The following is a 16,705-nucleotide window of genomic DNA, read 5'->3' on the forward strand; positions in this document are numbered from 1 at the left end:
ACCCCTCATGAATCCTTATACAGAGAAAATCATTATTACCTGGTATCTATTTCTCTCTTGTACATAACTAACTAATTAATTCAGTTCTTCCACAACATTCAATGGGAACTTGTTCTTCCTACATGAAAATTCTCATATCCCAGTAACTATAACCAGCATATGGATCATCTTCAATTTTTCGGACATACCAATACATGATCAATAATCTCCCAACACACATATGCAAAGATATTATTCTCTCCATTTTTACAGATAAGAAAACTCAAATAGGTCACACAACTTAAAGACTCAGTAAGTTTAATTTCAAGGATTTTCTTTATTCTCTGTGTTACCTGTTTTTTTCTTCATTTAGATGATAACTAACCTGGAAGCCACTTGGAAGTTGTCAATAACTTGGCCACCATGATCTTCAACTCTAAAACTGCCAATTCTAAACTGCAAATGAAATGATTTCCCCTCTGCTGCAGTCCCAGACCACCCTTTATGTCTGGGCAGACTAACTTTAATGGTATGTACCATTATGGGTATGTCCTCACTGGGAGTCTTACTTTCCATATAGATGGCAAGAAACACCTTCAACTTAGTTGGTGTCTTCAAATTGAATTTCTAAGATCAACATATAATTTACATAGATCATAACAAGTTATCTAGCCTAGAAATTAGCCTATTCTGGTGTTTTCTTTTCTTTCTTTTTTTTTTTTATTTTTGATGCACTCATAAATAATGTAGTGGGTTTTAAGTGAGATCTGATTATGACAATAAAAAAATAATTAATAACAGTAATACTAACAAAGATTATAGGCTGATAATGATAGAAGTTAACATCAAAACATCAGCTACACATTAACTGTATTTCCTACCCTATGCCTGACCAAATCATTTAGTTCTCACAGCCACCTATGGGGAAAATAACTACTACTAGTTCCATTTTGAAGATGTGGAAATCAAGTTATAGAAACATGTGGTAGTTAATTAAGCATCAGAGATATGATTAGAATCCAGGGAATCTGAGCACTGAGCCCTTATTCTTCACAACTACATATACATCCTTGCAGGAACTAGCTAGTGACATGTGGCACAGAAAAATATGGGTTATACAAAAGGAGTCATTAGTAATCTGTTGTCAAGCCTACCTTATTAACTAAATAGGGTAGGACTGTTCATTTATGGCGTTTACTTTTAGAGAAGACAATGATTATTATAGGACTATGTGTTTGCAACATCAAAGTAAACAAGGAATAATATTTTTTTATTTAGTTTAATTGGTGACTGGAATACTATAAATTAGAGCTTTAGAAAATTAGGAAGTAAAGTAACATTTAATTCGCATCTACTATATGCCATGTACTTTCCTAATATTTTCACATTTACTATCTCATTCTATCTGTAGGATAGTCCTACAAATATGTGCTATTAGCTCTAGATTTACAAAAGAAGGTCGTAAAGTACTGAGAAAGAACAATTTTCCAAGGTTACATGCTAATAGATATGTGTAAATTGTACTCAGTGAGAGAGTAATTCATGACTCATTAAGGCACGGTCCTGACAGTTCCATCTCAAAATGTTTAACTCATATTATGGCTATATCTCATTACATATGTACCATGTTTTCCTGAATAGTTAAACATGAATCAAACTCAAATTCCTATCTTTCCAACAACACATGTTACCATTTAAAAAATGCTTTATCTTCATTTATTTTTATTTCCTAACATCATTATTTTTCTCATCTGCCCTTTGGCTTTCAAAACCATTAATCATCTACTAAGCCAACAACATAAACGTAGAAAGAGTGTCCACGATTTTAGGTTATCAGTGCTAAGTTTAAGAATCATTTTGATTCAATATCTACAATTTAATTGCTATGTAAGTATATGAATTTGCACATATTTTGCTCTTAAAAATCATAAGATCACTTTTGCATCATTTAACAGCATTTTGGCCAGTGGAAAAATAGATAATTGTATGTATGGTGGCAAAAAGAACAATGAAATTTCTTGTGACCTAAGAGGCTAGAAAGTGTCCTCCATTACTTTAAGGGCCACATACTGGAAATTTTAGCTTTCTTTGATCTTATGTGTTTACCCTAAAGGATTTTTAACCTTTGGATAAAATTGGGAAAGAGTTTCATACCTCTTTTTTAATGAGTTAGAAGAAATCTACTGGCTCATTAGATAAAGGGAGTTTGTTTCTTATTCCTCAGATGGCATAGATATTTCTCTGAATTATCAGATGTTACGAAGCTTATTCCTTGCATCTTAAAATTCCCTGGGTACAGAGATCAATCTGGTCAAACTACTGAAAGACTGTCTATTACATTTACCTATATATATTTCTGATGGTTGTAAAAAATTACCACAAACTTCATGATTTAAAACAACAAAAATTTATTCTCTTACAGCTTTGGAGGCCAAAATTCCCAAATCAGTCTCATGGACCTAAAGTTAAGATAACAACAGGGCCAATTCCTTCTGGAGTCACTAAGGGGAAATCCATTCCCTGCCTCTTCTGGCTTCTAGAAGTATTCTATGACCGCATCACTTCAAATTCTGCTTTTGTCATCACTTTGCCTTCTCTCTCTTTGATATACTTTCTCCCTCTTATAAGGACTTCTGCAATTACATCCGGCCCCCTTAATAATCCATGTTAAGATCTTAATGTAATCACATCAGCAAAGTCCCTTTTGCCATATCAGGTAGCATTCAGATTCCCAGTGTTAGGAAATGGATGGATGTGGGAGGAGCATTATTCAGCCTTCTACACATAGCAATTCATTAAAAATAAGAGAATTAATGGAAGAAAAATATTCTTTTAGTAATTAAGTGAAAACAGAGCAATGCATAGCCTTCAGACAATGACATCCGATGACAGTGGTCCTTACTTTCTGCTAAAGCTTGCCATTTAAACCTGATATGTGCTCTGTTACTGATACTGTCTGCTCAGTCTCTTTTAAAAATGGAGACTAAAATATTAATGGAATATATTTCTATAGAGTACCATTTACAGAAAATAGTGGAGTGAGTGGGTGCGGCATGATGGTTACATATGAGTGTGATATTCTGAGTGGGTAGGAAGGCAAAACATAAAAGCAAATGAGAGGAGGTGAGCTAACCCTGCCTTTGCAAAGCTCCATGTTTGCTTGTTTAGAATAGTATCATACCAAAAAAAAATTAAATATGTCGTAAAGGCTCATGCTTTGAATATTGGTTGCTAGATGATGTTTGACATTATTTTGCTGGACTTACACTTATGGGAGTAATATTAATTTAAAATACCTCGGTATTTGATGCTAAGGTGGAAAGGGAGTATGTGGGCTTCACAGCTAACTGACTCACTCACTCTGTTGTTGTTGCTGTTGTTTTCCCTCAAACCTGCTACAAGGAGGCCTAAAATAAAAGACTAGAGGTAATGGTGGTATGATATGCATCTCTTAAAGCAGGCGTCCTCAAATTATGGCCGGCAGGCCACATGCCACCTGCCCAGGACATTTATCCGGCCTGGACATTTATCTGGCCTGCCAGGTGTTTTCACCACCGCTGCCTGTCCTGCTTAGCAGTCCACTCATCCTGGGCCCACAGTGCACATTCTCCAATGGTCTGAGGGACAGTGAACTGGCCCCCTGTTTAAAAAGTTTGAGGACTCCTGTCTTAAAGTTTCAATCTCTGGACTTTTGTACATCTACGAGGACTCAGTAACTTGGTGGAAAGTTGGCCATCAACAAACTACCTTTTGTATCTTGTTTCCTATTTTTGCCTGCCCCAGGACTAAAATTTTCTGCACAAAATCCCAAGGTTCTGTATAGCTAAATAATTTGCTCAAAATATAGCTTTCTGATCATGAGCCTTTCACCTGAGAGAAGCTCCATAAGTCAGAAAAACATGTTTCATAAAGAGTTGCTTATTGGCACCTTATAGAATAAATACTCGGAGAAGCACTGAGAAAATTCAGGTTTCAAAATATGTTGAAGAATATTTGTAGGTTTAAATTTATGTACTTTTAAATAATTTAGCTGAAAAGTAGAAAACAGTGAGGGAAATCTAACTGTCTCTTGCAAGGACAGTTTCTGTTAAAAAAAAAAAATCCCTATAGCTTATCCTACTTGAAGAAGTCAGTATTGTTCTCTGTCTGAACTCTTCACTGTCAATAAATGCATTGCTTTTTCCAATAATGGAGGCTGTAAGTATGAATTATAGTTTTTATTTTCAAGAACAAAATATTAATTCTTCAGACTGAATTAAAATCTTTAAAAAAATTCCTTTGGTCTTCACCACATGGAATGAAAAGTATCATTTAGTATGTACGTGACTCTACAGGTTATTCAAATAAAATTTTTCAACATAGCCATTCCCTTTTGTTGGCATAGACCAAAGATAACTATATTCTTCAACATGGGAATAAAATAAAGTCTATGTGCAAAAGAAGGGAAATCAAGAATAAGTAGAACTTGGGGAAAATGGGGAAAAATGTTATACATCTAACAGCAATTGGATTTTACAGCAAAGACAATTGCCATAGAGTATAAAATTGTATAATTTTGGTCAATTAGGAGTAAGTGATCTTGAGAAACTAGATTTCTTTGATAGTATATATTAAAGAAACTCTTTAAGACAGAGATTTCATTAAAGTCTTAGTTGCTTAGCAACCACTGACCCATGGGGACAAGTTCATTTTTAGCCTGGGAAAGGTCACCAAGTCTCACTGGGATTTATATGAGTCTTGCATATTGAATTCTCTAAACACATCAGATGTCAAGTTGTCACTAGTACATCACCTTGCACAGAGAAGAGTATAGTACGTATTTGGGAGAACTTTTTCTCTTAATAGGTTGATGCCTCACACTCTCTTTTAATCAACAACGTTGAGACAGTCAAACTAGTTAGCTTACTTCAGAGAATAAAATCAAGTCCTGAAGTCTTGCAGTAGTCATGAGACTAGAAAAATACAAGTCCCCTGCCTCACTTGAACCCTTGTTGACCTTTTAATAACCATGCTGCAGAAGCCCATAGACACATGAACTCTTGTTAACCACTGATTGACAGGTAAGAGTTTGCTTATTAACATTAAAATCACTATTCACTGAAGCTATGGTCTATAGATAATAAGTAATGGGTGACAGCCAAAGTGGCAATTATAGATACTTTGAAGGATCAAAATAAATTTATTTTTGTATGAGTGTGAAGACCTCAACAGCTGTAGCTAAACATCACACTAATGAGATGTTGTTGTGTTACTGTCCCAGGAATAGAGAAGGAAGAGAGTCTGGAGAGGATCCTGACGATCGCCAGGGAAGATATATAAAGTCCTCAGGCCACAGCCGCACCACACCTGCACGGCTACCACTGAGCATGCACTCGGGCTCAATGTCTGTCCCAGGCCATCCTGGGGTCTGCAATGCTACATCCTACAGAACTCGCTGTTACATCCCAGGGACTCCTTCTGCTGCTCTTTGCTCCAGTGATGTAAGCCCTACCTTTGGACACTGCTTACCCAGTAGCTACCAAGGAAATCTCTGGCTCCTGGATTACTGCCAAGAATCCTACTGTGAAGCGCCAAGCTGCGAATCTCCCAGCTGTGAACCCAAGACCTGCACCACAAGTTGTGACCCCTCAGCCTGCTGTGTGCCCTGCAACTCCCCATCAGTGGGCCAAGTGTCCAGCATCTGTGAAACGACCAGCATCAGCCCCAGCACCAGATGCAGCCCATGCACCCTGACCAAGGGGTATGTATCCGATTGCAGACCTGCTCCATGTGCATCCAAAGCCTGCCAGACCCTTGGCAATGGTTCCAGCTGCTTTGGGCAACTTAACTACTTACCCAGGAGTCTCCAATCACTAAACTACTGCAGACTGGGCAGTTTGGGGTATAGAAGCTACCAAAATCTTGGCTTCCCACCATCATGTTATATTTCCAGCAGCTGCCAACCCCAAACCTATTCAATGAGAAATTGCCAATACTTGAGTTACAGGCCTTTGAGCTGCCGACCACTGAGCTATTCATCTAGAAGCTTCTGGTCTCTGAGCTGTATACCCAGTACCTTCCCACCTCTGAGGTATTTATGCAGTGGTAACAGATCTCTGAATTGCTATTAATCAATCTGCAGCATAGATAGCAGCTGGAAATTTCCCAAAGGGGCAAATTCTAAGTAGTAGAATCTCTAATATTCTGCTGAATTGCTTTATGCATCTTAAGAATCTTGTTACATTAACCTCACATATAACTTCCAGGCTCATGAACCACAGACATTATTGCCAGCTAGCTTCTGTTCTACTACTCTGTTATTGCCCTTTGTGTTAAAAGCTGATCCTGAAGATAATATTATTTCTGACATTGATTATGATGGACTCACTGAAGAGACTTCCATGAAATACAACCGTCACCAGCTTTCTTACTTCAGCTGGTCACTTGTCTGCCAGGGCGATTGTCACCCACCTCCAGTATGCAAGTTATTGCTGATGGTTTTGCTTTTGATCAGTAGTGTTGCCAACTGCCTAACTTGCATCTTGCTAATGAAGTGAGAGATAACATTATCTTAAACGTGATGAGTGGAGCTATTTCATCCTTTCTCTACTGACTGATTATAAGAACCTGCAAATAGTAATGGTGATTGGAGCTCAAAAACAGAGAGAAAAAAAACCCAAAAATGAAGACTTCAGGAACTCTTCTCTTCCATAGAAGCCATAAAACAAGATTGGCTGGAACTTGGCTTTTATCCTCAAGGACTAGGAGAAAGCCTCAGCAGTAGCTGAAGCACAAAAGTTGTCAAAGAATGACAAAATGCTATTACAAATTCTTTATGATTAGTATTCTATGTTTGAGATTCTCTTATAATCCTGCCCTGTTGAGTATTATATTCTGATTCCAAAAAATGTCCTGGTTCTTAGTTAATAAACAAATTTCTATCTGGAAATAATGATTTTCCTTATGCTTTATTTCACATTCACTATAATTTCATCCATGTTCTGGGCAATGTGTATAGCATTGTCAAAATGCTTGTTTCCAATATAAAGAAGGTAAAAAAATGAAATCCCAGGCTTTTGATTTTTGTTTTGTTTTGTTCTATTTTTAACACATTAAGTGTATATCTCTTGGAATGTCTGTGATTTATAATGATATAGGGAAATCTGGGGAAAATATTTATAAAATAAACTCATTTACCAATTTAATAAAAAGTACATAAAGTATTAAATGTACGTATATCTGCTGGCACAGTATATATATTTATTGGTTTTGTAGACAAGGTTTGGGCAGTTGAGTATATTTAACATTGAATCTCTGAAGAAGAGATTTAACCTATATAAAGTTCTTATCCAAAAAATGGAAATAAAATCATCTAACTCAGTGGTAAAAATAAAATGATATATAACCTAAGCATTTTCATAAGTAAAAAACAAATAATGTTTAAAGGCAAATAAAATGGAGATGAATGTAACTGAAGTTTGGAAGGATGGGGAAGAAACACCAATGTCAATAGTCAATGTCTACAATTAAAACTTACGAAACATACTAATGGGACTACCATTTTATTGATTTGTTCAATGGGCTTCCTGCATATAGAAAAGGCTTTAGAAGAAATATTAATGCACTGTTTCTGCTTGAACATGTCTGGGAACAATTAAGTCACTCTTGGTGAGTTCATTCAATTTTCAGAGAATTCTACTTGCTGAAAATTTCTCCTTTATAATGGTTGCATAATTGTCCTTAGCAACCATTGATTGACCATATAAGGCCAGTTCAATTGCCGTAACATAAGATAAGTGTTAAAGTATTTGAAAATAATTACTGCATATCCAAGCTGAGAATTCAGAAGTCCAAACTAAACACATATTCTTTCTCTTTATAAACCTATTCTTTGAGACATTGAGTGAGACTCTTTGGGGATATCAAGATTTATAGATCCTATTCTCAAAAACTATTCAGAAGAGTACTATATTGAAACAAACACAATACTGTTTTGGTTATTTTAAGTATAATATGAAAAATTCAGGGGAAGAAAGAGTACTTCTAACTGAAAGAACAAGAAACCACTCAGTAGAAAAATGGCATTGAAGTAATATCTGAATGGTGACGTGACTAGGGTGAGTACTTGATGGAAAAATGAGCATGGGGGTGTTAGGCAAATTTGAAAAGAGATACAGTGAAGTTTGAGCAGAGAAAAGCAAACCTAAAATCAATTTTTAAAAAATTGTGAGAAAATATAGGAAATTAAAGACCTTGGGTAGGGAAGATTCTTAACAAGAAAAAACAAACAAACAATCATTAATAAAAGATTTGTAAATGTGCCTACATGAAAAGCAAAAGCTCTTGATAATAGAAAATATCATAAAGAAATTAAAAATAAAGCAAGAGTATACGTGTGTGTGTGGAGGGGGGTGACGGTGCATATGAGAACTCCATGTAGTTTCCATTCAATTTTTCTGTAAATATTAAGCCTGAAAAAATAGTCTATTAAGAAAAAACATCAAATAAAAAATTATCAAAAATATAGCAGGATTGAGAGAAAATATGTACAACATGTACCATAAAATTACTGTCCAAAATAGTTAAGAACTTCTACAAATAAAAAGAAAAACAAATGACTCAATAGAAAATAAGCAAAGAATATGAGCAGGCAATTATTAATAAAGCCTTCAACCTCAATAGTAATTAGAAACATAAGATATTATTTTTTATTATCTATTTGACAAATATTTTTTCAGTTAATTACATGTCAACTTAAACATATATTGTGATATGCTGCAGATGGAAGTGAAATTTAACAGAGCCACTGTCTATGTGAACACTTAAAATACACACATTTTATGACTAGGTAGTTACACTTTACAAAGTCTCCTCTACAGAAACATTCTTTCAAGTTTTGCAATATTTATTTTAGCACTGCCTATATACTGAAAAATTGAAAATGATATAAAAGGGCATGAGTGGAAGCCTATGAATAATAAACTATAGTATAGTCATATCGTCTTGCAACAATTAAAAGGAGTTGCACAGACCCATATGAATTAATAGGATAAAAAGCATATTACAAAATATAAAACTTAAGATTTATAAAAATATAATATATAAGGTATGATATATTTTATGTATAACCACTTACATACAAAGAAACATTTCTTTATGTAATTTTTATTTTTATATTATAGAATACATATGTGTGTGTATATATGAATAGAATTAAAAACTCTAGAAAAATACAACCTAAAAATTGTTAGCTTTGGGGAAGTTTTAAGTAGAGGAGGTTGAAGATTCTCAAAGTGATTTTTAGACTTAACAGTTATGCTTTGATTATCAATTATTTAAAAAAAAAACAACAAAAAAACAAACAACAAAAGCAAAATAGCAGTACTGATGGAGGGGCAAGATGGCTGACTAGAGACATGGCTTGCCCCACCCTCCTGAAGGAAGGGTTTCAGATAAAGGAGAGGGGAGAGGGGACTCAGCTCAGGTGTAGGTCATGGAGAGAAGTGCCAGAGCCCGCCAGGGACTTCATGTAGGAAAATTGCCAAGCAGAGAAGGATATGGATAAAGGGGAAAAAAAGATATCAGTGAGGATCAAACCCAGAGAGACTCAGAGCCCAGGGAAGGGAAAAGGGGGGATCTCTTTCTCTGTCCTACACTCCTTCAGCAATCAGCAGGTTACCAAATTACTTGGAAGCTTTTCCACTCCCATGAGCCCAAACACCATGGCAACCACAGAGTGGTGGGGAGAACTTGTGTGACCCTAGAGCTTGGGCATTCCATGCCGGGCCCCCCTCCAAGGAGAGTGACCCAAGAAGTCAGGAGAGTTGGCTTCCATTGATTCAAACTCTATGGAAGAGTCCACCCCTGTCCTCCCCAACCCACTGCAACCTGGAGAAAAGTTTGAGCCAAGAATTTGGAAAGAGGCCTCCTCACTCCAGCTGGTGTGTCCTTCAGTCTGAAGATTCCATAGAGTTTGGGGTTCACATCTTCCCTGTGAGGACCTGCAGTGGCCCCAGATCTAGGAGCTCCTTGCCCGCCAGCGTTTCTCACAGGTACATGCCAGCTGGTCAGACAAACTGGCCAGATCCCGTGCCCCCAGGACTTGAGCGAGTTGCTGGGGGACACAAAGGGGAGATGAGGGAGCTGGACTTGGCAGGTGAGAGAGCCCATATGGGCAGAACTGATGGGAAAATCCTGTAGGGGGTCCAAGACAGGGTAATCTGCTGTTGTACTAGGGCAGTTCCTAAGGCAGGGAAGATCCCAGCCCATGGCACTATAGCAACCAAACACGATGTGTTCAGGCACCTGGGCTGTCAGGGCATTGTGGCCCCTTCCTCACACGCAGCCTTCCCAGTCTAGAGAAGCTGCCTTGACACTTCTCCCAGCAGCTCCTCCTGGCAGCTGGGAAAACGACCTCCGAGCCCTGCCCAGGCTTTGCAAAGCCTTCCAGGCTCACACAACCCAACCACACAGTGTCTGACTCCTCCACCACCTCTGCTGTGGTGGGGATCAAGCAACCCCATGCGAGCTGCAGGGCCCCTCACAAAGCCTGGGCATTCAAGTGCTCCACCTGAGGGACTAGAGCTTATCACAGGCATAAAAGAACATCTCAGCAGTTGTCTCTTTCCTGCAGGCATCAACCACTGATGGGGAGAACAACCCTATAGCTCATCATAGCATCTACCAACTAATCAAACAGGGCATGGCTGATTCTTACTCACAAGTATCAGTCATCATCTCAGAGATTAAGCTGGGAGTCCCAATACAATTCACACTGCTGAGAAGAGGTGAAGACAGCAGGGTAGAGGCAACCCAATGGGACACTGTTTATTAGGAGAGAAACAAACGTTGTGGTCAGATCAATGTGCAAGGGGTCTCCCTCTTCCACTGCAGACCTCTGGGCTGATCAGGGAGCTGCTCAGCATCTGTGCAGAGACATTCCACCAGAGAGCAGGTAAAGCAGAGATCTGGCGCCTGTCAATCCCAGGTTTCTGCAACTGACAACATCCTGACAGCTCTGGTACAGAGAGCCAGCTCCAGTCAGGACCCAGCCTTCCAGTAGTAGCCTTTGCATCACCCCTGCTGAGATGGAGAGGGAAAAGATGCACCCCATGTCATTCCCTGTGACTGCTAGGCACCTAAAAAAATCCAAAACTCACAACTTTTATAAAACAATAGAACAAGATGTAAAACAAAGCGATAAGGGACTATCTAACAGGATGAACAGACCAACATCAAACATATCAGTGGTATTAATTAACGTTAACAAACTGAATGTTCCTCTCAAAAGTAACAGGCTACCCGAATGGATGATAAAACACAACCCAAGTTTCTGCTGTCTCCAGGAAACACATCTAAACAACAAGGACACACACAGACTTAATGTGAAAGGGGAAAAAACAATTTCACGCAAAAGAAAATAAAAAAAGAGCAGGTGTAGACATTCTCATGTCAGATAAAATTGACTTCAAGCTAACAAAGGTGAAGAAAGACAAACAGGTCACTATATAATGATAAAGGGAGCAATTCAGCAAGAAGACATAACAATCTTAAATATATAAGCACCTAACACAGGAGCTCCCAGATGCATAAGGCAAGTTTTACTAGAGCTAAGCAAAGAAATAAATAGCACCACCATAATTTCCAGGGACCTCAACACCCCATTGTTAGAGCTCAAAAAATCATCAAAGCAGAAAATAAATAAAGAAACAATAGACTTAAACCAAACTCTAAATCACATGGCTCTGACAGATATTTACAGAACATTCTACCCCAAAACTACAGAATACACATTCTTCTCAGCAGCACATGGGGCATTCTCTAAGATTGGTCATGTCTTAGGCCATAAAACAGGTCTCAACAAATTCAAAAAAATTAAAATTATACCATGTACCTTCTCAGACCATAGCGGGATAAAACTAGAAATCAATTACAAGAGAAACACTCAAACATATAACGCATGTACTCACTATTAAATTGTAATGAACTGATGAGCATGCATGTGCACGGAGGGAAATTAAACTCAATGGAAATCAACCAGGGGGAGGAAGAGGAAGGGAGGGGGAAAAACAACCTAATGGGTACTATCAAACTATTAATATTTTGGCGACAGGCATTCCTATAGCCAGGACTCAAGCATTACAAAAATGATCATGTAACCTAAAACATTTATCCCTCTTAATATTTTGAAATTTTAAAAAAGTATTAATAGCAGTATTGAGAAATGGAGTTGGTCCCTTCCTATGGCTTGATAGAATCTACAACATCCTCCATGCTACTATTAATAAAAATGTTGAATAGCAAAATAAAATAGCCATTAGTCCTATATAGCTGCAGTCCCCAACCCCCAGGCCACAGACAGATACTGGTCCATAGCCTGTTAAGGGAACAGGCTAAAGAGCTCCACCACCCTCACTCCACCCCTCGACCTCCACCCCCATCCATGGAAAAATTATCTTCCATGAAACTTAAGAATAGAGTGAACAGGAGGTGCAGGGGACACACACAGCAGGAGGTGAGTGGCAGATAAGTGAAGTTTTATCTGCATTTACAGCTGCTCACCTGAGTTCCCCCCCACCTCCCTTCTGTGGAAAAATTGTCTTCCACGAAACTGGTCCCTGGTGCTGAAAAGATTGGAGATCACTGCTGTGTAGTACATTGCCTTCCAGAAAACCATAGAATGTGAGGTTTCACATATGTCTACCCTGTTCAGTTTCAGTTAGGCAAAACATATGCTTAATAAATAACACAATATTTCCATAGCTCCAGTGGCAGCTAATTCATAGAACCCAGCTGAGATCTTTTTAAATTTATCTTCAAAAATACTCAAATGAAACTTCTTTTCCCATAAATTTTACTATATAATTGACCAACATTATCTGCCTTCTAAATAAAAGATAATCATTTATTATAACTTTTTGTAAGAAAAAATCCTATAGATTCAAAATATTGTTTTCCAGAGCTATAAAAATTTTACAAATCCATATATGAGACAAAAGTGTCCAAGTCTTTCTTAGGCTTCTCCCTCTCTATTTTATACACGGCAGAGAAAGCAATACAAGAAAGAAATACATATACTTTTGTCCTACGCGCTATAAATCAAACAAACTCTACCCTGGAATTTATTTAATGTAAATTCTACCTAATGAATGACTTAAGGGTGTTTTAATGTATATGCTAGACCAGCAGTACCCAAACTTTTTGGCACCAGGTATTGGTTTCACGGAAGACAATTTTTCCATGGACCTGGTTGGGGGTGGATAGTTTTGGGATTTAAGTGCATCAGATTTATTATGTCATTGAATATGAAATGTCCAATTTCAAATCAATACTTTAGTTTATTGTATCTCAGACAAGAAGCAGTGTAATTAATCAAAATATGTACCTAAACTATTGACCCAGTTTTTCCATCTGAAGGGTCGCTTGTTTATGCCAACAGCAAAGAAGCCTGGAGAGTGAGTGGCGATGAAATTGTGAAAGGCGTTTTCTACAGCTTATATAATATTTTTCCTTGCAAGAAGTTGTCCAAAGCCTGGAAGAAGGGGTAGTCTGTTGGTGCAAGGTCTGGTGAATATGGTGGATTAGAGAGAGTTTCCAAGTCCAGCCTCTCTAGTCTGAGCAGTGTTGTTTTTTTGTGACATGTGGTCTTGCAGGAGGATTAGCCTCTCTATATTGACCAGTCTCAGCTGCTTAATCATAAACATCATCATTTCATCCAATTGGTTGCAGTAGACATCCATTGTAATCAATTGACAAGGTTTCATGAAGCTATAGTGGATAATACCAGTGCTAGACCATCAAATAGACACCATTAGCTTTTTCTAATGAATATTTTAGCTTTGAACTGTGTTTTGGCACTTAATCTTTGTCCAACCATTGTGCTGAATGCTTGCAATTGTCAAAAATAATCTAGTTTGCATCACACATAACAATATGGTGTAGAAATGGTTCACCTTTATGTTATGACAGCTAAGAAAGGCGAGCTTCCAGATGATTTCTCTTCTGATGCTCATTTAATTCATGTGGTACCCATCTGTCCAGCTTTGCCAATTAATTTGAAATGGTCCAATATTATTGAAATAATATCATCAAACCTTGCTAAATAATTCATGTGTAGGTTGAGATGGATTCTCCTCCACCATAGCTTTCAGCTCATCATTATCCACCTGGTCTCAGGTCACCCACATGACTCAGTTTCAAAATTAAAATCACCAGAATGGAACATCTCAAATGGCCAACATCCTGTGTGTTCATTAGCCACATCCTTCCCAACATTTCAATGATATTTTGAGCTGTCTGCATTGCATTCATTCCACAATGGGATTCATATTCAAAACTAACACAGTGTTATCCATGGTTTCACAAAAATTGCTCTTAAAAAAATGTGAAAGATAATCGCAAGCCAAACTGTTCATTTGAAAGACTGAGGATGTACCTTAACAATAGGAAAGAAAAACAAGAAGTGTCAAAGTGAAATGTCAGAGATATCAACTGTCAAAGTTAGTGCTTAAGGAAATTGGACATTTCATATTTAATGACCTAATATTACATTTGCAGCCACTCCCCAGTGCTAGTATCACCACCTCAGCTCCACCTCAGATCATCAGGCACTAGATTCTCATAAGGAGCACACAACCTAGATCCCTTTCATGCACCATTTACAGTATGGTTCTCACTCCTATGAGAATCTAATGCCACCACTGATCTAACAGGAGAAGGAGCTCAGGTGGTGATGCAAGCAATGGGGAGCAGCTGTAAATACAGATGAAACTTCATTTGCTTCCCTGCTGCTCACCTCCTGCTGTGCTGCCCAGTTCTCAACAGGCCATGGACTGGACCCTTCCCTGCCCCAGGGGCTTGGGGATCATGGTACTAGACAGTTTATGTTTAAGTGACTAACAATTTACTTCATAATGAAGTTTAAAAAGTTGATAAAGTTACTACATTTGTTATGCTGTCAAAGGCCTTAATATACTGCATAATTTTCACATTTGTTTCTGCCTGCTATCTTGAAACTATATTATGGGCCACTATATTTGTAAACCCTTCTTTTCACATAACATTTTCTGATGGGTGTATTAAATCTACACATTTTCTAAGTCCAATGTAAATGTTAACAGATTTTTAAACATTTTTGTTCCATTGAGTTTATTGTGCCCTTTTCTTTGATTCCTCCACAAACTGCCTATCAAATGTCTCATCATACAATTAGTATGCTACACGTGATTCGCTAAAGGAAAATATATCCCATTTACCAGGAGTCCCTTAATGAACAGGGGTCCTGCCTGACAGTTCAATTAACTATATCGCCACTCCCAACATCAAGACATAATATTTCAAGATCATAAAACTCTATATTTATTCATACCCTCCAACACTGTACTTACTATGCTAAAATTTCTTTTTATACCAGCACCTGCTGAAATCATTGTTCCTTGGTTATTTTAGAAGTGACTCAGAAGCAAAGTGAACTCTTGATCAGAGAGCATATGTGTTGTCTCAGAGCTAATCTAATAATATTATTGTTGGTCTTCAGTTACTCACTATGCCCATGACACTTGTTCTTTTGGTCTGTGAGTTTCATCCAGTTGACAGTTGGGACTCAGTAAATCACCAAGCTCTGTGTCTGTAGTCAGGTCACAGACAAATGAGAAGAACATGAAAACTCGGGTCTCACCTTTGCTTTCTGTGTCTTATAGTCTGGAGTCCAGAGAACTCTAGATGCTATCTATTGTTGACTGCTCTCACTCCAGGGTCTCACATAGTTAAAGGAAAAATTATTCAAAAGTAGGAAGTAATTATCTTATTTTTAAATAAAAAATATATGGCCTCTGAATTTACCTTTACATTCTATTTAAACATTAAGGGTTATGTTAAAAATTATCTAAATAAAAAATATTCTAAATTTAAAATTATTTATTTTAAAGAATAAAGATTCTAAGTCCAGAATTTTTCTTTCAAGAAGCAATTATGATTAAAAAAATAATTATTATTGTCATGATTGTGACTTTTACTGTCAATCTTTTCTCACAGTGTAGGTGCTGAGAATGAGAAGTGAAAAATGATAGTACCACAGTGTCAACTCTTTCTTATCAATCTGCATCATTTCTGAAGGATCTCCAATTAAGTAATATCGTTTTCTGAGGCCTTCTCTCTTGAGTTGGGAACACATCGGATTTTCACTTTGGGTACAAGGTAAATCCTGGGTAACTTTGAGAGATATTTATTGTCTGACAGACTCAAAAGGAAAACACTGAGTGCTTCTTTCTTCATGTTTTATGTGTGGCATCATAATTCACATATCATCCGCGTAACAGATTGACTTGTAGAAGAACTTGAGTTTTAATCCTGAGTATGCCACTTACAAGTTGTATAGCTTATGCTGTCGCTTAACCATCCGCATCTTTATAGAGCGAGGGACTTTCTGAGAATTAAATAAGACAGTGTATAAAATGTTCTGACACAGTGCCTGGAAGTAGTGCTCTATAGATGGCAGTAGTTGTTGTTATTTTAAAAAAATGAAGAGACCCTAAAACTCATCAATTTTTACAGCCTTCTTTTTTCTGTAGATGATGTGATTGAGAACCAGAATCCAAGGTTCTAGATTCTAGAGCTAGTTCATTTGGAAGCTAGAACCAGAATCTAGATTCCCTTTGCTCTAGTCCACTGTCTTAGCAGGGCTGTGTTTTCGTCTGCTGGTTCCTGTGAGAAATGACTTTCTCCTAAATACCCTCTGGCCTTTCTTTAA

The 16,705-nt window shown here is 37.5% G+C and overlaps 1 protein-coding gene across 1 annotated transcript; it reads left to right on the forward strand.

Annotated features, from left to right (window-relative positions):
• The first annotated feature begins 5,345 nt into the window (after window positions 1-5,345).
• On the forward strand, window positions 5,346-6,089 carry KRTAP24-1 (keratin associated protein 24-1). Its single transcript, XM_012780870.2, has one exon. It carries the CDS (start codon window positions 5,346-5,348, stop codon window positions 6,087-6,089), a length of 744 nt encoding a protein of 247 aa, XP_012636324.2.
• Window positions 6,090-16,705: the final 10,616 nt, after the last annotated feature.

The sequence above is a fragment of the Microcebus murinus genome, chromosome 1, assembly GCF_040939455.1.
Source record: "Microcebus murinus isolate Inina chromosome 1, M.murinus_Inina_mat1.0, whole genome shotgun sequence".
NCBI classification, from domain to species: domain Eukaryota; kingdom Metazoa; phylum Chordata; class Mammalia; order Primates; family Cheirogaleidae; genus Microcebus; species Microcebus murinus.